The 23188-nt window shown below is 44.4% G+C and overlaps 1 protein-coding gene across 1 annotated transcript in view; it reads right to left on the bottom strand.

Moving 5' to 3' along the window:
- LOC307074126 (transmembrane protein 163a) overlaps nt 1–22740 on the bottom strand; it is a gene marked incomplete at its 3' end in the record, with an annotated part of 28940 nt that extends 6200 nt beyond the window's left edge. The window contains exons 1-5 of the mRNA XM_079734136.1: nt 22697–22740; nt 21765–21884; nt 13727–13770; nt 11301–11392; nt 6257–6353 (exon numbers count right to left, since the gene is read on the bottom strand). Coding sequence (XP_079590262.1) covers nt 6257–6353; nt 11301–11392; nt 13727–13770; nt 21765–21884; nt 22697–22739 — 396 coding nt within the window. The 5' untranslated portion in view covers nt 22740. The remainder of the gene's footprint in view (nt 1–6256; nt 6354–11300; nt 11393–13726; nt 13771–21764; nt 21885–22696) is intronic.
- Between the last annotated feature and the right edge of the window lie 448 nt (nt 22741–23188).

The raw sequence follows: 23188 nt of genomic DNA on the forward strand, positions 1-23188 counted from the left end.
CAGCATCTCGCTGATTCTATGCGATGATGATCACGGCTGGCCGCGTGTTTCCGAGCAGATTATTATCGCCTAGCAACCGGGTGGTAATTATATTCCAAGAGATGTGAACGCGGCCAAGAATTCACACCTGACTTCTGTGACATTCCTCATCTCCCTCTCTCTCTCTCTCTCTTTCTCTCAGTACACATGTTTTCAGGCGGGTTCCGGCCATCCAGACGATTTATTCTCTATCTCTTGCTTTACCGAAATATCAGTTTTTCTGAAAATTAATCTTAAGAATGTAACGTGTGTGTCTCCTGAATCTAGTATCACAACCTACATTAGCATTTTCCCACCCAAAGCATCTGTGCTATGGTTAGTTCTAGGGTTAACCCTATCCCTCTCCGCCAGAAACCAATAGTTAACACGAACACGAGCGGGAGAGAGAGATCCTTATTCTCAAGTCATTCTTTCTAGGAATAAACCCCCGTGCCGCCTCGATGGATCCTTTCAGCGGGCTCCATGTCAGACATATGCTCAATAAGACAAAATACCCCCTAAAAGAATGCAGCAAACGCTGAATCAGCCTTAACGCTGAATTAAAATTTCAAACAGTTTGGTTCACAAGTCACCGTTTTTGGGCCTCCTGAGCCTGACGTCCCTAAACCTCCCTGAGCCTGACGTCCCTGAGCCTGACGTCCCTGATGTCCATGAGCCTGACGTCCCTGACCCTCCCTGAGCCGGATCTCTGAGTCAGTTCAGTTATGACCTAAAGACAACCAAGGGTAACAGGCAGTCATCTACGGCGTGACTCTAAATTCAGCAACCCACACATTCTCACCCTGCACACGTCGCCCCGGCAACCTGTCCGCCCCACGGACTATAGAGCGGACCACTTACCAACTGGTTAACAGGTCGGACATGAGGATTTAAGGTTGGTTAGGCCGCAGGGTGAACCCTACTCTGCTGTAGTCTTAAAGAAGGTTCAGATGAAGGCTGGGTGCCCTCACTTTCAGATGTGAAGTGAGGGCAAACATTCTCATTCTCCAAGCCCTTACCTTACCTCATTGTTACCAGTGAAATATTCCTGATGGAGTTATATTGATAGTATAGTAATTGTTGTGTAGTAGTTATAGTAGTCACATATATATATATATATATATATAATCAGTGGAGGCTCCTCTATTGAGGAGAGGGAGGAACATCCTCCTTAACATTGTTGAGAATAAAAAATGAAGATTGCCCAGACTACTGTAATGAATTAATGCCCTTAAATATGACTACTATAGTTAGTCATATTTAAGGGCAGACTAATGCCTTTGAATATATAATGTTCGTTTCCCTGGGTGAAGGGACATTAGCACCCCCTATCGCCTATTGACAATTACTTCAGGGAGGAAGGTCCTCCCTCAGCCTCCGTTGACAGCCTCAGCCTCCATTCATTTCCCCGAAAGTACTGGCGGCCGGTGAATAACATGGGTTTCAATGGGAGAGAGGAGGAAAGTCCTCCTCTGAGTGGGTGTGACCTTAAGGCGTCTGATTCGCGCAAAAATCTATTTGCGCTGCGCTATGAACCAATAAGCAGGATCCCTGGCTGGTGAGCAGTGTTGCCAGATTGGGCAGATTTCCCACCCAATTGGGCTACTTTTAACCACGTTAGGCTGGAAAAAATATCATTGGGCGGGAAATCTGCCCAATCTGGCAACGCTGTCGATAACAACCCGCTCTGCCTGCATTGCCGCTTAGTCTAAGAGACGCAAAGCAGGTGAAATCATCTGAAGGATAACGAGATTCTAACATTTGCGAATAAAGTGTACAATGGAAAAATTGGAAACAGAGGACATTGTTCATGTTTAATTACACAAAGCATTCCATTCATTGAGTTACAGTGCTAAGTTAGCGACCAAAGAAAAAGGTAGACCACTTCGCAAAATAGAGATCACCAAAAGTAATGGCAACGTCAGTGATGTGGGTGCTACATGGTTTGCTGGTAGCATTACTAGCAGTCGACTGTATTGCTGGCCCTGTTTGCTAATGAATAATGGCAAATCTCCAACGTGGGCTGTTCATGGTTTCACTGATGTGAAAAATCTTGATAGGGCAACCAAACGCCGCGACAAGTGTCAAGTTCACGTTGGTGCTGCTATGCGACTTTCCTTGCTAGGCACCATGCCTAGCAAGGAAAGTTGTTTGGAATAATGTTTTCGTTCTTTTACTAGTTCGTTACTCTGACCGTTCTGTTTGATATTGTGGAAAGGGTGTGGAAAGGGTGAATGATTCAGAGCATGATAAATTTTAAATGGCATCACTTTTGTTCTTGAGTCTTTTCTTAAAGGGGACATATCATACCACCAGGTGTGAGTGTGATTAGCCATTACAAGCCGTTTTCAAAATGTGCAGCATTGTGACATCACAGGTGGGCGTGTCCATCTAGATGTGTGACGGATAGATGGACACGCCAACCTGTGATGTCACAATGCTGCACATTTTCAAACCTGCTTGTAATGGCTAATCACACTCACACCTGCTGGTATGATATGTCCCCTTTAAAACAATTGTAACTGAAAATAAACATAGCTAAATTACAACCAATAACTTCGGTCATTGAGGGCAAAAATAAGCCCAGATTCTTTTATTTACTTTTACAAATCAAGAGTAGGCATGATTTGACTAATGGGCTTTGCATCCTTTCCTTCTGCCCATGTAGTCCATTTCAAAGACATGCTGCCCACCAGCTTTCAAATTACAGTGATGCCACTGGTGGCTTTGTATCAATTTTATTCACATAACTATCCCTCCCTACTATTTTGTAGTTCACCAAAACACCCTGAAACAACTTGAGTCTCACATTCTTATGCCACCATACACCAACAGTGCAAGCAGGCCAATGGCAACCAAGCGCACAGTCCTTCCTCCCTCACTTTAAAAACCACCAGCCGCCACTGATATATATATATACATAAGAGATGCTCCGATTGATCAGATTGACAAAAAATAGCTTGATAGGAGAAACCCATAAGCGCCGATCAAAAATGCCAATTACGTGACTTAAATTAATCGCACAATTTTTTATTTTTCATCAAATCGGAACTGCCAGTGCCAGTGGCAGAATGAGTTCTCCAACATTGTGCTACACTGTCAGGATTTCACGGGATCACCGTAAAGATGGCCATGGAGGCAGTTTAATGTTCAGTTTCGTTACTAAGAACTTGCATAACTTGTGTGTATGCTATATATATATATAACTACTACACTGCTATAACTATAATATATAGTATAGTTATAGCAGTGTAATAGTTATATATATAGTATAGTTATAGTAGCTATATTATTTATATATATAGTATAGTTATAGTACTGTAGTAGTTATATATAAACTAGGCACAAAAAGTAAGGAAATTGGTGTTTGGTAGATTTTTCCGTTGTTGTATCAAACCTGAGGCCTGCCCTTTTAAATGGTACCACATGTGTAAGGAACATACATTTGTGGGATGAGCAGCAGAGCTGAGTATGTAGGTTGTGCCCAAGAAAAATGTGCCATATCTTCTCTGCCAATGCCAAACAGCCTACCCTTCCATTGACTCTTGTTTGTTGTTTGATGGATTGGATGATTGAAGTTTGAAGAAACAAGACATATCGACGATTCGAGAATCTGCCTACGGCATTTGGATCGTAGGGTCCAAGGTGTGGAGAAGACGCGAAGAACACTATGCTGATTGCTGCACCGACAGAGTAACATCTTTTGGTGGAGGCAGTGTGATGGTGTGGGGCGGCATCTCCCTCACTGGAAAAACGAGGCTCTTCATCATTGGAGGCAATCTCAATGCAGAGAGATATCAAGATGAGATTCCGCAACCAGTGGCAATCTATCCTCCAAGATGAAAGCGCTCGCCCCCACAGAGCGGGGTTTATCAGAGACTACCTCCAGAATTTGGGAGTGGAGAGGATGGAATGGCCTGCCTGCAGTCCTGACCTCAACCCCATTGAACAGTTGTGGGATCAGCTTGGGCATGCTGTTCATGCCGGAGTGACAAACACAACCAGGTTGGCTGACTTGCGACAAATGCTGGTTAAAGAATGGGATGCCTTCCCATTCTGGTTATTCCATTGGTTATTCCACACGCTACTGAGGCTCCTGTAATGTAAATTGTTAAATTGCCAATATGTCTTGTTTCATCAAACTTCAATCATCCAATCCACCAAACACCAAGCAAGAGTAAATGGCAAAGTAGGCTGTTTGGCATTGGCAGAGAAGATTTGCCAAATTTTTCTTGGGTGCAACCTACATACTCAGCTCTGCTGCTCATCCCACGAATGCATGTTCCTTACACATGTGGTACCATTTAAAAGGGGAGCCTTCAGGCTTTCCAACGGTATACGATTTATTGCCAAAAAGCATTGTTACAACAATGAAATAATATAGCAAACACAAATTTCCTTACTTTTTGTGCCTAGTTATATATATATATAGCTAGCTATATATTATAGTTATAGGAGTTATATTTATATATATATAGTATAGCTATAGCCGTGTATTAGTTATATATATATATATATTAGTATATATATATATATATATATATATATATATATATATATATATATATATATATATATATATATATATATATATATATAGTATACTTATAGTAGTGGAGTAGTCCTTTTGGACATTTGGAATCTTTATTATCATCAGTAATGGACCCCTCTCTTTCTGGGGTTAAACCTCAATGTTTTCAACCGTAAGATCAGCATGGTCTAGACGAGGTTACGTTGTTTGACAGACCAAAGGCTCTGGGTTTGATCCCAAAAGTCCAGAGCAGATCCAAGATGTCCCCTCCCCGCTCCCTGCTCCTCAATGAAATGTTTCTTAAGTTCATTGGAAGTTACTTTGGATAAAGTGTCTTCTAAATAACAATACAGCAGACCATGGGATGGAAATATTTGGCTAAAGGCAGATCCTATGATAATAACAATCTGATTTTAGGTTTCAATAATTACTAATTTAATGTTTTTTGTTTTGGTGTTTGCCATTGAATTAAAGGTGTGTTGCATTCAGGGCGGTGATGTTCAAAGGCAGTGGGTTATGGCAACATTACATTATAATAGTATTATTATTATTATCCCATAATGCCCTGGTCTCTCTTGTATCCAGCGTCCATTAGTCTAAACTACAGCACTTAGAGACACTGATCCTCTCACTCCAGAACTCAGTTGACCCCTCTCTGCTCTCTGTCAACTGTGGATCTTTCTATAAAGTTGTTTTCTTTTACATAAAAAATAAATAAAAATTGTCAAAGGGATTGTGGCCAAACAGTGGTGTACATTGTTGGTTTAATGAATACAGTACGAACAGTGCTACTGTTGACCATGAACATTTCAATAAAGTTGATAAAACAGAAAGGGTGTGGCCTTATCATGGTGATTGCCCCCTGCATCCTCTGTGTCCAAGAGCTTGAGGCCCTTTCCACACAGAAAAGATTTTTGTATAAAAATGCAGAAGTCTTGCACGTTTGGGACGATTGTCAAGACGGACCCGGCGTTTTCGGTGCCTGCAAACGCACTTTTTTGAAACCAGGTCCAGCATTTTCGTGTTAGGATTCGTGAGGACGCCATATATGTTAACGATGATGTCATCGCCCCCCCACCAGGTGGGCAACGTTAGATTTGTCTAATTAGTTTTTGATTGATTTGATTTGTATTATTGGTGTGGCTTTAAATACAGCCCCTTGGTAAATTGAATTACTCACTGTACATTCAAAAGTATTTTCTGCGGTTGTTCTTCGGTTTCTACTTCTCGACTTTGACAGACCAAAGGCTACAGCGCTCAGGCTTGATGCGCATGCTCCGCCTTGTCTTCTTCTTCTTTGGGTGGAGAAACAGCGCCACATATAGGCCTCAAATATGTACTACAGCGTGTCTACAGCTAGATGCGTTTTTGCAATGAGCCCATCATTACGGAGAAATTTCTGATTGTTTTCGCCCGTGTGGACAGGGCCTAAGACCTTCAGTGAGGGGTGTCATTAAGGAGCAGGTGGGGGTCAGGGGGCAGCTTCAACCACTGGACTACTGACTTTAGAGGCCAGAACCTTTGGACCGGGAGTCAAACACTCCTAACCACTAGACTCTACTCATACCCATCGTCGTCATCATCATCATCATCATCATCATCATCATCCTCGTTGTCGTCATCGTATTCGTCATCACTGTCATCGTCATCGTCATCATCATTGTCATCATAGTCATAGTCATCATCATCACCGTCATCATAACTCACCACTTCGGGTAGCAGTTTGGTTGCCAGGTCGTGGATGGCTTTTCCCATAATGCAAAGCGAGGACAGGATGAAGAGCACCCCCAGGATGACGCACGCTCTGTGTGGCGGGAGACGACACAAGGGTTTTAGAGTTAGCACATTGTTAAGACAAACACCGCTACCTGCATGCAGAACAGCATCACGTAAACCTGTTACTCACTGTAAGCCTACACACACAAGACTGTTTGCCTAGCCTGTGAACCAGTTCAGTCTTATTTGCTCTGGCACATGTATCTGGCCCCCCTCCCACTCAGACAGATGTGATCCAGGGGTGGGGCATATGGGAGCACGTTGAGGCATTTTAATCAGCAACCAAGATGGTGCCGCTCTGAGTTGAAAATGAACTGAGAAGTTGCAGACTGTTGCATTTGTGAATTGGTCTTGTGATGTCAGGCAAGGGGAAGGCAGCATCAAATAGTTTCACACATACGGTAATTGCCCTTATTTGTGTGTCTTTTTGTAAGTGTACGTATGTTAGTAAGTGTATGTTTGGGGCCAGAGGTCAGGGCCTTTGTGCCTCACAGTCCAGTGTAAACCTACCTTCAGGGCCACAAATAGTCTGAATCATCTTTTTACGGAGGAGGGGTGTGTGTGTGTGTGTGTGTGTGTGTGTGTGTGTGTGTCTCTAACTTGTTGGATCTGATTGGAGGAGCAGGAGCTCTTTGAGGGCAGAATGATCTAATGAAGTCGTTCTACACGGAAATCTCAACTCTCACCCTAGACAAGCATCGACACTGTCTGTGCACAACCTTGTGTGTGTGTGTGTGTGTGTGTGTGTGTGTGTGTGTGTGCTTGTGTGTGCGTGCATGTGTGCGTGCGTGTGTGCGTGCGTGCGTGTGGCCATGTATTACGTACAATAGGCTTTGAGGCTTTCGAAGCTAATCAGGGCAACCAACAGCGGAGGGAAAGGCACACACACAGATACAATACACACACACACACACACACAGACACACACACACACACACACACACACACACACACACACACACACACACACACACCCCTCCTCCGTAGCGAGGAGATATACAGAGATATTCCTGAACCGCATAAAATGAAACCGGATCGTTTTCGCCCGTTTCGGCAGTAGGACCGAGCTCTCTGAGAGGCCAACGACGTGCGTCGCGACGTAGGTCGCATTGGTCGCTGGTCTGGCTGCTTTCAGTCGCTGTTGTCGCTGGCTGGCTTGGTCGCTCAAAGTCTATGGGCGGTCGTTAATCAGTTAATTTGCAAGTTATTAACGTTTTTCTGCGACAGTTGAAGTACCAGAAAGCCATGCTCTCTGGCGAAAGCTACCTACAGCTCTTTATTGCTAATATTATTTTAATATTTTTCTATTCAATAACAGTTTAAAATGATGAAATCGTTGCTCTATCAGTATCAATAAAATATATAAGTTGTAATTTGGGGCGCATTCAAATAATGTATTTTATATATTATATATAGCCTACTTGTTTTGTTAAATGTCTTTAAGGCTAATAAGGTAAATCATGTACAAAGTTCTTCGTTATAGAGTTATATAGTTAAATATAAGTGTAACAATTAGAGGTAAATGCCACAGTGGTACAAGCGGTAGTGACGCTAGGTTGGTAATCAAGAGGGTGGGTGTTCGATTTTTCCACGGTCAGATATATTTTTGCTCTTTTAGTCAAAGTTATTGACCCAATCGGCCTCTTTCATTTTAACATTTTACTATGATTTAGTACGATGGTATGATAATTATTTGACGTAATGACGGGCTGCGACGCCTGGATGGTATCGGCTGGCTCTGGCAGGCTGACCGACTAGGTCACGACCATAAAAGCGTCGCAACCCTTTTTGCGGCAAATAGGTCAACCAGAGGCAAGGGCGTAGGAACCGGGGGGGACGGAGGGGACGTGTCCCCTCCAATATTGGAGACAGGCGCATTTGTCCCACCTAAAAATTATACCGGGGGAGAAAAATATTTTATTTTAATTTGAAAGCGCAACACAGCGTCTTGTCACCGCTTCTTATTCTAAAAAACTGGATGATTGAGCAATTAAAGAATTGATTTGATATTTATCAGTTCATTACTGCCATTCAAAATGTGTTTTCCTTTACATTTACAAATTTATCTTTTTAGTAGAATAAAATATATTTGTGAATTTTTTCAGTGTAGTTAATTTATGACATATTTCTGTTCAAACCATTAACGGATCTGTCAGGTTTCCGATATGTGTCCCCCCCAATGTTGAACTCATTCCTACGCCCCTGACCAGAGGTATGGCTGAATGAGCGACCTACGGCAGCCAGCCATTTTCACCATGGCTGCTACCACAACCAAATGCCTATGTTATCAGTTAACATCTCATTGAACAGATTAAATATACGTTTGTCAGTATAATAAAAACGTACACACAATAATATATAGCTTTTGTGGGGAGGGGGCTGATTTGTAAGGCATTGAAATGCTCATTATGTAGGAGTGGCCAATTGTATCAGTGGGCACATCAACACAGATGACAAAACAACTGTAAACTGTCATACAATTGTTAATCAACTATTAATATATAATCCATGACTGTATTACTAATTATAATAAACACGCCTATCGTGGCCTACATACTGTACATCTAACCAATATATTATTTTATGTAGGCCTATGTTTTAACTATACTGACGCACGTATATTTATTCTGTTCAATGAGATGTTAACCGATAACATAGGCTTTGGGTTGCGACCGAAAGCAGCCAGCTACAGCTGCTTTTTACAGCAGCCATGGAGACAATGGCTGGCTGCCACAGGTCGCTCATTCAGCCATACCTCTGGTTGGTTGCGACCTATTTGCAGCAAAAAGGGTCCCAACGCTTTTATGGTCGCGACCTAGTCGGTACCCTCCCGGACCCTGCACACATTGGTGGTTTATTGGGTTTCATTCTGTTGTAAATGCCACGGCTCCATGGTTTCAGGGGGGGTGGGCTTGGGTAGTGGTGTTGCTGCGCTGTCTCCACAGAGACAACGCAGCCATATGATCATGAGCAGTTAACTTGGGAAAGAGTGAAATACACGAGCTGCTGATCATGTGAGAGAAGGTGATGTAGTCGTATTAAACAAAGATGTTGAAAGATGGTGTGATCTACGAGAGAGACGCAGAGGAACTGTTCTGAAAAAGGATTTTGTAGGGATAAAAAATAAGTGGTCAGCAAAATAAAGAATATGTTGGCGTTTTTGCACTTTTTTTTTTTGCACACTAAATAGTAGCATTTGTAGCCTACACTCAGACGTGAACTCATTCTTGCATGCGGGTGTCTTCGTTCATTAAAAAAATAAAAACATTCGGGAGTGTGCAAATTATTCTAAAGAGGTCTAGACTCTGTGCGCAGCCCCGCCTTCTCCAGTGAACCAAGAAAGCCCACGCTGTGACGAACGGGGTATTTTTGATCAAAAAGTCAACTTCACTATCGCACCGCAATTGTTTAATGGGAAAGAAGGGTCGCATGGACTATACGTCATCCAGCTCAGGTTGCGTAGCCGTGCATGTGCGCGTGTTGGCTCATTAGCATCTGTACCGTGGCCTAAGCACACCTCTCCCAAGTGTGCTCAGGCCACGGAATTAAAGTGGAATTGAGTACGGTTGGCGTGCTTACACTAGCCAAACGATCTAGACTTGAGCACAGCCTACAGGTGTGAAACGGACTTGGGCACGGTACAGATGGCCTAGTGTGAGTGCGCCCTTATTCTCACACAATATTTATGATACTGTTGTGGACACACACACACACACACACACATATACACACACACACACATACACATACACACACACAGATGAAGACCCCCACAGGATTATGCTCTGAGTGGCGAGAGACAACACAAACTGACAGTAAGCAGGTTGCTACACCAAAGACTACTTCACATTCAACATCAGGCCAGCATGCAAAACACACACAGACTCAAACATAAACACACTTTCTACTCATCTATTGGACACTGTTCCATTGATGAGCATGCATCACTGTTTTCCAGGATGCAAATTGTTTCTCACCTTACACACACAAAAGGCTGTAAAGGTGTCTGTATCTGTGTGGCATGTGTGTGTGTGTGTGTGTGTGTGTGTGTGTGTGTGTGTGTGTGTGTGTGTGTGTGTGTGTGTGTGTGTGTGTGTAAAATTGCAAGGTCCAGGTGACATTAAAGAGAGGGACAGAAAGCCTCTCTGTGTCCGTCAGTCCAGCCGTTTGCCTGCCTGTCTATCCGTCTCCCTGTCTTTCAGTCTTTCTGTCTGTCTTAGTCTCTGTCCATCTGTCTGCCTGTCTCCCTATGTGTCTGTCTGTCAGTTTGACTAGGTAGATCTGATTGGAGGAAAGAGCCTTAAGTGGAGCTGATCTGATCTAATGGAGTCGTTCTGCAGGGAAACCTCACCTCTCACCCTAGACCTAGTGTGTGTGTGCGTGTGTGTGTGTGTGTGTGTGTGTTTGTGTGTGTGTCTGTGTGTGTGTGTGTGTTCAGTGTATGTGTGTGTGTGTGTGTGTGTGTGTGTGTGTACGGCCATGCTGAATTACCAGCTGTACCACAGGCTTGGTAACCAGGGCAACCCAAAACGGAGAGAAAGGCACACACACACACAGAAGCAAACTCTCAACTTGATGTGTGATCGCCTTGGAAACCATGTAGAGGTTGTCCAGAGCTGGTTAAGACCACACGCCCCTACCAGTTCGTAACAGAAGAGATTGCAGGTCATCCAACACAGACAGACAAACACCCACACACACTGACCCACACCAACACACCCACACACACACCAACACACACACATACACACACACACACTAACACAGACACACATAGACACATAAGGACACACACATAAAAACACACACAATACGTACACCATTTTCTCATTCACATATTGAGAATCCAAGTTTTTGGGATTTAATCAGACCTCCCAGTGGTGCTCGGGAGGGGTCTGATTAAGACATACAGTACATGTATGTAAACAGTGATGTCAACATGTGAACTGAACAGTGCAGTCCTCTCTGTACTCACATGTACTCTCTGTGGGCCGAGTGCACGGCGGCCGCGTTGCTGTAGCGCCACAACACAATGATGGAGGACAGCACGTCCAGCAGGGCGTCAAACTACAACACAACACAACAACACAACCACCTTTAACCTTTGATCTCTGACCCTCTCTCCTGCACACACGGCGCTGTGTCACTTTATCATTGACTGCAGCCATCAGACCTACTTCTGGTCGGGCCCTCACACTAAAGGGGGGTTCTTAGAGATATAGGCAGTGTTACTCCAATATTGTCCATTCAATGGAATATATTATAATGTATTTTCAAAAATAAGTATTACAGTATTACAAAGTGATGTTTATCGTTCCGCCGTAACAGTGACATCATAACGGTGATATTGTAATGGTGACATCATAAAAGTCAGTGCGTTTACATGACACTCAAGAAAATCGAATTTAGTTAGTCTGATGTATACACCTGATTGGATTATTAAGATGTATAAACCTTAGTCTGACTAAAATCTAATCAAATCGGGATTAAGACTATGAGATTAATGCCTTCTGTGCATGCTCGAGATCTTTTCTTGGGGCTGTGAGTTGGAAGTAGGGCTGGGCAATATATCGACATTTGAAATATATCGATATTTTTTCAAACGACATATGGAACGAGACGCTATTGTCAACATCGATATTGTTTGATTTGCGTTGAAAGTACAGCATATTTCATCCAAATAACAGCAGTTTCGAACCGCGACTGCCGCCTGCTATTTCGTAACTCTGCTTATCTCTCTCCCACTCTACCTCCGGCTCACACACGACCCTGCCCCCCTTCCACTCACGTCACTTTTTAAAATCCCCTACGGCGCGAAACATGGAGTCCGCCGGCAAACGCGGCACGGAGGAGATTGTATGTAAGCAGAAGACAAATGGCTCCATGGTTTGGAAATGTTTTGGGTACCAGGTGTCTGACGAATGACAGAATCAGGTTTTTTGTAGAGAGTGCTTCAAATCTGTCGCGACTAAAGGGTAGAGTACGACCAACCTCTTCCATCACTTGCTGCAGCACAACATGCTCAAAAATGCGTGCAGCGACCCAAAATCTTAACCTGTCCGTGCGTACATGCATTCAGTGCAGGTTGAAGCACAATCTATGCTTCGATTACACCCAAGGCTGAATTAAAAGTACTTGTTTTTCTAAGTGTTGCGCATCAACGAGGCTGTAAAGTAGTAACTTCAGGCACATCTGTAAAAATAAATGTTTTTTACTTCCAACGTGTTTACGATCTTTATTCATTCATTGCACCGCGGCAGAACTGACGGGGATATTCTCTGATATTATGAATCTCAAAGACTGCGTCGGGTTCTCTGACTCTCCGGTTCTCCCACAACAAGTAAAAACTCGTAGTTGAGGTTATCTCGGCCATGGTTAAGAAGTAATTGGGGGAAAGGAACTTTGGCTTTGACTCTCTGAAGTCAAGATTGAACCGCGACATGGAGGAGAAAGGGATTGTTGCCATATGCGGACCCCCGCCGGAAGGGCTCCGCCGCCGGACTCCAGGCAGACACATGGCAGAGAACATTGAAATGTGTTATTAGGCTAGAGAAAAATAATTTTGCTTTTTATTGGTGATCCAGATCTAATGGGAGGTGATCCACAAAAGCCTATATGGTCGGAACAATGGGATGTCGGAGCAGAGGGTTTATTTTTTTAAATAAAGGAACGTCGGACTAGGGGGCTCTAGGACCAATGGGAATTTTTCGGGTTAATCAGAGGTCGGAACAATGGAGAGTAATTACATAGACCCAAAACATCTTTCTTGAATGCCGCCCGAGTTTGTTGTTGCTGTTGAGGAAAAGAGGTCAGCCGGTGGCTCTATTACCACTAGTTGCAATGGGTACAGTGCCACCTATCGTGCCGGGGACTGACGTGCTTCAGCCAATGATTAAATTTTCTCACCGCCATGTATACTTGGACAATCGCAGTTGTCTGATTGAGGAGCATAGCCGGCAACTATGGCTTTAATCGGATTAAACTGTGCATGTAAACGTATTGAGTGACCTCTTAATGGTGACATCATAACAGTGACCTCTTAATGGTGACATCATAACAGTGACCCCTTAATGGCGACATCATAACAGTGACCTCTTAATGGTGACATAACAGTGACCTCTTAATGCTGACATCATAACAGTGGCCTCTTAATGGTGACATTAAAACAGTGACCTCCTCATGGTGGCATTTAAAAGTGACCTCTAATTGGTGTATTTGTAACTGTGACATCTCAACATGACATCATACCGTTAGTGCTGAAATCAAATATAACATGACATCATAACGGCGGCCATTTTAGCAGGGACATCCTAATGGTGACATCATCATGGTGACATCGTAACAGTGACATTCTAATAGTCACATATTAGCGTGACATCATAGCAGTGACATAATACTTACAGCAAATCCAAAGGCTGACGCACTGTGTCTCATGATGGAAACAGCTGCAGGGGGCACAGAGATATTGGTGAGATATAAAGTCTGAGATTAACATCTGAAGTGTGATGGAAGACCAGCTGTAATCTGGAGGAACTGGTCATTTTATTTTCTTTGGTTAATGTATTTGGACCAATCCTGTGGCTGGGATCTGCAGACACATGTACATGGAGAGGTTCTCTACTGGATCAACCGGACCACTCTGGTGTCAGGCGTTGTGCAGTCTAAACGGTGGTTAGTTCTGCTCTAGCATTGTTTACCTCTGGGGCTGAGATTGGTATCGGGGTGGTTCTGGTTTCAACCATTCATGTTCTACAAAGGTCTCATGTTTTCAACACCGTGATAAACCTGTGCTACATTTAAACATAGATAAAAACTTTATTATCATCAGTCCGTTCATGCATCCACTCTTTTTCTTAAATTGTTCAAATTGTAAATTATTGATTAGGTTAATTGATCGGTTCACTGATTCAGCAGCAGCCTATGTGGGGGTTCCTTGGGGCCCCTTTAGTTCACACGCTGCTCATCTCAGACGGTGTAGCCACAAGTATCCCCACATTCTGCCGCTTTTCCTTTGTGCGACCGACCTAACCCTCTAGCTAGCTGTAGCCAGAACACAGCCACCCCCTGTGGGTTCTAATCAGACACAGCCTGAACCCCGCTCTACTGGGGGGGGGGAGCAGACCCCCGCTCCACTAGGGGAAGGAGAGCAGACCCCAGCTCCACTAGAAGGGAGAGCAGACCCCAGCTCCACTAGGAAGGAGAGCAGACCCCAGCTCCACTAGGAGAAGGACAACGCCCCTGCTTCCAATAATGGTGAACTGTGCCAAAAAAACAATTATAAAGAAGCTGGTGGCTGTGGGTAAACAACGAGACACAAATCACTGGTGGTAAATAAACTGTGATGTCCTGACAAAGTCTGTCCGTCTGTCTGGGACTGACAGCAACAGAGAGAGAGGTGGGAGTAAGAGTGAGAGGGACAGGGGAGGAACTTGGTCAGAAACAGTCCAGACATAAATAGAAGGAATTACCAGCTACCAATAGATGGATGGATCCATCCATCCATCCATCCATGCATGCATGTATGCATGCATGCATGCATGCATGCATGCATGCATACATATACATACATACATACATACATACATACATACATACATACATACATAGATAATACCATATATCAATAATACTATATATCTACATATATATGGATGATGGATAGATAATATCTATCCATCTATAATACTATATACCTAAACATATAGATAGATAGATAGATAGATAGATAGATAGATAGATAGATAGATAGATAGATAGATAGATATACTCTTTTCTTTGTCGTTGATGGTTTATTTTCAGCCTCTGGGCTCTGCTTCAGCTTTTAGAAACATCAGCCTGAATCCATTAATATGAGATAGCCTGCAGAATCTCTCTCTCTCTCTCTCTCTCTCTCTCTCTCTCTCTCTCTCTCTCTCTCTCTCTCTCTCTCTCTCTCTCTCTCTCTCTCAGAGAGCAGCTTCTGTTGTAGGGGAGACCGCTGGTGACCGGGGTGTTGGGAAGAACAAGAGAGATGATGGAATAGAGAGGAGGGAGGGGGATTAAAGAATAGGGGAGGGGAGCAGAGGGGAGACGGGGTAGAAGGGTGGAGACGAGGGGGAGAGGAAGGGTAGGGAGGGTATACAGGAGATGAAAAGAGACGTGGTGAGGAGGAGAGGCGAATGATATTGAAGGAAGGGTAATAGAGAAGAGGAGAGGGGAGGAAGAGAAGAAAATAGAGGGGATACAAATGAGATGAGAAGAGCCAAAGGGAGGAGAGGAGAGGAATGGAGGAGAAAGGGAGGATGGATAGCAGCAGATAGGAGAGGATAGATGTGGGAGAGGAGAGCAGGGGAGAGGAGAGGAGGGGAGATTAAAAAATAGGAGAGAGGGAGGAGGGTAGAGGAGAGAGGTAAGGGAAGAGAGGAGAGGTAAGGGAACGGAGGAGAGGAGAGGAGAGGAGAGGAGAGGAGAGGAGTGGATGAGGACAGGAGATGGTTGGTAGATGGGAGAGTGGAGATGTGGAAACATTCTACCTGTCTACACCCTGCCAATTAGTTAGGAAGACTTGGCACCGGTGCAGAAATGCTGCCGCCACGTCGACAGAGGTAGAGATCAAACACAACAGTGCATAGGGGACACCTGAACCCAGAACTAATTGTGCTTGTTTGTTTTATTTCATATCATGAGTACCCAGGCTATAGCAGCCATCAGGCGTCCTCGGCACACACCGCTAACCATGATCCAGTTCGCTGTGGATTTGCTGGAAGGTGCTTGTTTGATCAGACACAGCTCAACCGTCTTTGTACAAATAGAGCCGTCGTGGAGCTAGGCGCGTAGAGGCATCCTAACCCGAAGCCACCAAAGGGATAAATTATCATTGAAATAAAGTCCGCCTGTGGGCCCCACCCCTGAGAACATGGTTTCTGCATGGAAAGGCTGCGACCTGTTTATGAGCGAGCGATTGCTTGTATGCTAGATCATAGCTTAGTTGATCGCTATCGTGTCTGTGTGTGTGCGTGTGTGTGTGTGTATGTTTATAAAGATCCGCTCAACGGGAGCATTTGTGCAAGGCAGACACACAGCAAACTGACAATTTAGAAATATTTTTTTGTGCGGTATCTCCCTGCTTCTGAAATGTGCGCACATCTCCACCCACCACTCGTCCGCTGGTTTCCATCAGCATTCCACTGTGCGACCATCCCTTTTGCGTAATGCGGATTGCGTATGCCCTCATACATTGTTGAAATCATATGCTGGATGCTTTATTCTTTCTATGTGTTTTTTAGTGAATGATCGGGCTATAATAAGACCACGTTGGCTATGCAATCGCGGACAAATACGATGCCCTGCAATAGCCGCAATTATTCTCTCACGCACCATGATGAAGGAACAAATGTGTGGTAGGAACTAGGAACTAAAGTTCTCGCGTATGTTTACTGGGACCCACGCCGGCGGGAGACATCTACATTCCGATTGGCTGGCGTCATTTACAGCCGAAACGCTACTAGCTCATTTACATAGAGTTGAGCTGTTTTCAACTCTCATTTACAGCTTTACAGCTTTAAAGCTATCGCTCAAGCGTTTTATCGCTCCTATCTCTTTATCGCTCATGTCTAATAGAAAGTAAATGGGCATTTATCGCTCAAAACGCTTTACAGCTTTTGGTGTGAACGCACAGTAAGAGTCTTTGTTTTTACCAGAAAGTCGGAGAACCCGACGCAGTCTTTCAGATTCATAATATCAGCGAATATCCCCATCAGTTCGGCCGTGTTGCAATGAATGAATAAAGATCGTAAACACGTCGGAAGAAAAAAATATATATTTTGACAGTTTTGGCCGAAGTTACTAGTTTAAAACCTTGTTGATGACCAACGTTTAGGAAAACATGTACTTTTAATTCAGACTCGGGTGAAATCGAAGCATAGTGTGTACTGAATGCATGTTGATGATGATACACTCTTATAGGGGGTAATGGCATGACACCGGCTTCCTCCATCTTCTGCGTCACCTTTTTAAATACATCGCCGTTTTCTCGTTTTCCGACGGCGACAACCATAAATGGATAAATAAATAATTAAATATTTATATCTATAAATAAATAAGAATTGTTTATATTTCTATGGCGACAACAACACGACTACCGTCTCCTTCTACTTCCGGCTTACGTCCCTTGGCCGCAAGATCTCGAGCGTGCGCAGAACGCGAACTCCGATATGCTATCAGAGATAGCAGCACTTAAGACAAGTATGGCGAGTGGCGGCGACCCACAAGAGTTAGAGGACCCGCCTGCCTCATTGACGTCGCAAGTGTGGGAAAACTTCGGTTTCCCAGTCACTAACAGTAGTACAGTAGTTCCCTTCATTGTACCAAACTCGTAACGAACCGTGATGTCTGAACCGCTGTATGAACCGAACCGTGACTTCCGCTACACCCCTAGTGTGTTTGTGTGTTTCTGCTCAGTATCTAACCACACTGCCATCTGTACTGCTCCTTCTACAGGAGGAGGAGGTAGAGGAGGAGGAGGAGGAGTGAGAGGAGGTCGTGGAGGAGGAGGAGGGAGAGGAGGAGGGAGGGGAGTAGGAGGAGTGAGAAGAGGAGGTGGAGGAGAGAGAGGAGGAGTTAGAGGAGGATGAGGAGGGTGAGGAGGGGAAGGGGGGGAGTGAGAGGAAGAGCAGGAGAAGGAGTGAGAGGAGGAGGAGGAAGGGGGGAAGGAGAGGAGGAGGGGGAGATGAAATCCTTTGTTGGATGTAAATGAGAGCCGCTGTGCTGGAACCGTCAAAACAGAGCGCGGCGGCGGGCTAATTAGACCCAAGGGAGGTGCCGCAGTATCAGGGCTCCAGCACATCTCAGAGTCACACACTCACACACACACACAAACTCATACGCACACTCATACACAAACTCATACGCACACTCATAAACACACTCATACACACATACTCATTCGCACACTCATACACACTCATATACAGATTCATACACACATACTCATACACACACTAAAAAACACTCAAACAAACGAATACACACATACTCATACACACACTCATGCACACAATGTAACGCACACCCATACAAACACACGAGCGCTAATACACACACAAAAACACACACACACACTTGCTTGTCCTTAAATTTTCTTAGAACTGCTCTCTCTCTTTCTCTCTCACTCTCTCTTTCTATCTCTCCCTTTCTCTCACTCACTCACTCTATCCCTCTCTCTCATTCTTACTCGTTCTCTCTTCCTCCCTCCCTCTCTCTCTCTCTCTCTCTCTCTCTCTCTCCCTCTCTCTCTCTATGTCTATCTCACTCTCCCATTAGACGGTTTCTGGTCTCATTATCATGGGCCACCACAAGAGGGGTCTCCTTGTTTGATTCGTTACAGCAACAACCGTTGTCATGGATTCTGTTGCCGTGCTTCGTCTTGGTGTGTGTGTGCTTCACTGTGCTGCAGGGCCTGACTGGTGTTATATCATTCTACTCCACTTGTTCTGATCAATATAGGAAAAGGAAGATAGGAGTCATTGACAATACGTCGGATATGCAAAAATAAATTAACCATTATTTTTCCCAATACTGCGATACAATGTTTCAAAGGCTACTCTGCACTCCGGTTGCATAAATGATCAACCACCAAAAGGACATGCACCTGTGTTTCAATTGCAGAATTCACACATGTACACACAATCAAGACACACACTCTCTCTCTCTCACACACGGCTGCAGCGACAACGTGAACATGCACAACAAACAGAAACAAGCGCTTGCACCTGTGTTTGTTAAATGGTAATGGTTTGTGTGTGTGTGTGTGTGTGTGTGTGTGTGTGTGTGTGTGTTATACTCTGACCATAAATCTTTCCCTAGGCAGGCCTGACCGTATTCAGGGAGCAGGAACAGGTGATGAGGGAGAGAGACAGAGAGACGGAGTGACAGAGCGAGAGAGAGAGATAGAAAAAAACAGAGACAGAGAGATAGAGAGAGGTAGAGAGGTAGAGTGAGAGAGAGGGCCGTGGTTGAGCATCAACACTATGCTGCTGTGTTCTCACCCAGGACAGAAGTTCAGTGACATCATCAAGTTGGATGAAGCCAATGAAGTTTTAAGTTTGTATGATTAAAACAACCCCATCTTTATGTTCATCTTGGTTGAACCTTCTAACCATCTGTCTGTCTGTCTTTCTATTCCAGCTATCCATCTTCTCATCGACGTATCCATCTGTCATCATATATCGATCAATCTCTCAGTCTATACGTCCTTCTGTCTGTCTGTCTATCTGTCTTTCTGTCTGTATGTCTGTTTATCTATCCCTCCAAGACAGATGGATGGATCGACAGACAGACAGACAGACAGACAGACAGTATGTTGATCAATCCATCTGTCTTGTCCATCCATCCAGCTCTCTCTCTCTCTCTCTCTCTCTCTCTCTCTCTCTCTCTCTCTCTCTCTCTCTCTCTCTCTCTCTCATTCTCTCTTCCCATGGCTGACATTAGCCTAGATCCACCGCAGGATATCCTCAGAGTAACTCACAGTTGTGTGTCCTGAGGTTTGTTCGTTTACAGTTTGTCAAGTTAAACAAGAGATCTGGGCGTGGGTGCGGTGAGTGTTTTAGCATGTATTTGGTTAGTCATTATATAATTGTTGCATTCTCACGGTTAGCACAGATACTTTTGTCCAAAAGGGATAGAATGCATTCTAGAAATGTGTCAGCAGGTTGGTTTTAAGGGCATCTTGCTCACTACCGGTAGATTGTTGACATTCCGGGCTTGAACCCAGAACCTCTCGGCTGGGAGTTAACCATCCCTAACAACTATATTAATATACCAGACTAGTGAAACAAGCTCAGGTCATGTGTCAGACCTGCTTTGTTTGGACCCCAGAGGGGGAGGGGGGGTGTACCAGTCATCGCTGTCACCAGCCCGTCAGACTAAGTGACGTAGGAACCCCTCATCCCTTCCGTAACCATGGTGACTCTCCTCAATGTCGCCCGGGAACAAGAGAGACTGAGTAAAAAAAAATGTTAAAAGAAAACCAGATCCAGGCTGGCATGCAGTTTACATCAAACTATAACTGCAGGCAAACTACACACATCAAGTAGACAGTATGGAGAGAAAGGAGAACTGCTGCTACTAAATATAGATTAGAGCCTGAGGATCTTATGTAGAGACAAGAGAGGAGCGTAAAGCCTGGGGTTTAATTATGGTCAACATATATTTATATATATTTGATGGCTACAATTATTTATTTATTTTACTTAACTTTGATAGCTATGAACATCCAAAGGTTGAAATTGTAATGGTATAAAAGGTTTTGATTCAACAAAGGCTCAATTCAACATAGGGTCATTCTGGACCATGGGATTCTACAGACATTCAGATAATGGTAAAGATATTACACTAGACACTAATATAAAAAGACTTAGAGTGTTCATTTGTCTATCTGGTCAATTCTGATCAGTCTGGCCAAGCAGCCTACCAGCTTAGCCCGCCAAACGGAATCAACCAATCAGGTGAAACCAATCTATTGGAATGGGTCTGTTTGCTTTATCACCCAGTCCCCTGCCGAAGGGGTGGAGCCTACCTCATTAACTCTGTTGGTCTCGATTGGGACTCCATAGGAAGTTGACAACAACAACAGCCTAAAGGGGTGGAACGCAGAGCTGAATTGTCAACCCAGCGACAATCCACTGAAGCAACACTGTCCAACAGAGTTTTGATCTGGGTCTTTGTGTTGTCTTTATCAGGTGTTTGTGCATTCCGGTGGCGGTCGGCTATAGTGCAGTGGAGAACGAACACGCCTCGGCCCTCCAGAGTCATGCATCTCGTTGGAGCTGAAACTAGCACCTTGTCGTTGCATTGGAGAACAGCAGGAGTCCATTTGTGTGATTAGTCTCACTATTAATGTTAATCACCATTAATCATTGTTCTATCTTCTTCTAGCTGAAGCTTGTAATAATGGATATTTAAATGTTGAATGTAGAATCAACACAAATGGAGTATATTTAAATTCCAACGCTGTTGTTTAATAGCATATTTTTTATCTTAGAACTGATTATCTCCTGTGAACTACAGATTTCTAATAAAACCAGCAAGGCCATTAAAATGATCAGTCAGCTTGAAACCATTTTATTATATGCTCTAACAGAAATATTACAAAATCAACGTCTGGAGATTAAAGGACTAGTTGCATTATAAGATATCAGCTTAGAAGGCTTCTTATATGCATGAACACAAACAACAGAAATGTGTTCCATGCTCAAGTGCCAGTTGAATATTCAAAAGCCGCTGAGCCCCTAAAAAGCCCCTAAAATCGAACCTACAGCACCTTTAAGTACCTTAAAGTACTTACAACTCGCACCAAACTACAAAATGGTGACCCCCTGTAATTTGTGCACTACATAGGGGACAACGTCCAAATGGAACAGGGCCTGTGTATTGGAACGTGGCCGGAGGGTGCAGTACTTACTGAAGGCAGCGATGGCCAGCAGGATGGTCACCACGATGGACACCCAGGACACCCACAGGGCCTTCTTGCGATAGCTCTGGGCCTCGTGGGGCTTCAGACGCATGCTGCTCTCCAGTAGACCTGTGGAGGCCAGACCGCCATCTTCCTCATTACCATCGTCATCATTCTTAGTATGTGTGCGTGCGTGCGTGCGTGCGCGCGCGTGTGTGTGTTTAGCCTTCCGGATCCGGTACTTGTGTACACTACTTAAAAAATAAACGCTGTCATAATCAAATTACTACTTTTCACAGTGATGGTATTACAGTTACAGTAATCCTATTACTTATGTAGAGCTCACATGCTCCGCTGTACGTTAGAACAATATTAAACACTAGGACGTCTAACGCAGACGGGTGTGGTCTGAATGTGGAGCCAGCTATTCAATTAACAATGTTATTGAAAACTCTCTCAAACTATCGGGATAACAATAAACACATTGGGGTTACTTAAAAAACCCAACCATTAAACCGTTAGAAAAGTGTTGTTATGAGGGTGACTAGCCTAGGTGACTAGGGTGTGTGTGTGTGTGTGTGTATGTGTGTGTGCGTTTGTGTGTCTGTGTGCCCGTGTGTGCCTGTGTGTGCGTGTGTGTGTGTGTGTCAAAAACTGACCAGAATTGAACATAAACAGGCTGAACTAAATGATATTGGCAGTTATTCTTCAACACTGAACAGAATGGCCAAGCATTGATCTGTTTCCACAGTGATGTCAAGAGTCAAGCCTCACCGACATTGACATCTACAATCAATGTCTGTATGGTGTGAATGGACTACATTGATCCATTTGATGAACAATCACAGCTAAAACAACTGTATCAACGACCCAGCGGTCTCATGCAGTTCCTTACGGTCAACATTGTACCACTTTGGACTGATTATCTTAGTTTGACCCACCCTGGTCCTCTATGCTGTCCGTGATCTTCATCTCCTGGTCCATGTTGAAGCCTTCCACCGGACTGTCCCCCGTGGGTTCCTGCTGCTGCTCTGCGCTGTCTGCCTGCTCGCACCTTCCGTTCAGCACCGAGGGGTCCGGGACTAGAGCTGGGTTCGGGGGAGGGCTGTGGACCACCGCCGGATCAGGGCTCTGCGGGGGGTCTGACATCGTGTGAACCGCGAGGTTAAACTAACGTCGGCACTCCGAAAATCTCACAGAAGGGCGTGACAAGTGCGGTATGTCACTCTGTAGCAACAGAGGGAGTGAGGTGGGTGGAGGGGGGAGAGCAGCGGCAGGAGTGGGGCAGCAGCCGTCAGTAAGCGGCGTCCAAGGTGTGAGGAGGACCGACGTGAGCGCTTGAGGCAACAAAAACCGAGCGCGAAAAAACGCACGCATTCCACACGTCGATTTCGCTCGAAGTCGTGATTCTGCAAACACGCGGGTTCTAATTG

The sequence above is a fragment of the Pollachius pollachius genome (genome assembly GCF_949987615.1).
Source record: "Pollachius pollachius genome assembly, chromosome: 4".
In the NCBI taxonomy this organism is placed as follows: domain Eukaryota; kingdom Metazoa; phylum Chordata; class Actinopteri; order Gadiformes; family Gadidae; genus Pollachius; species Pollachius pollachius.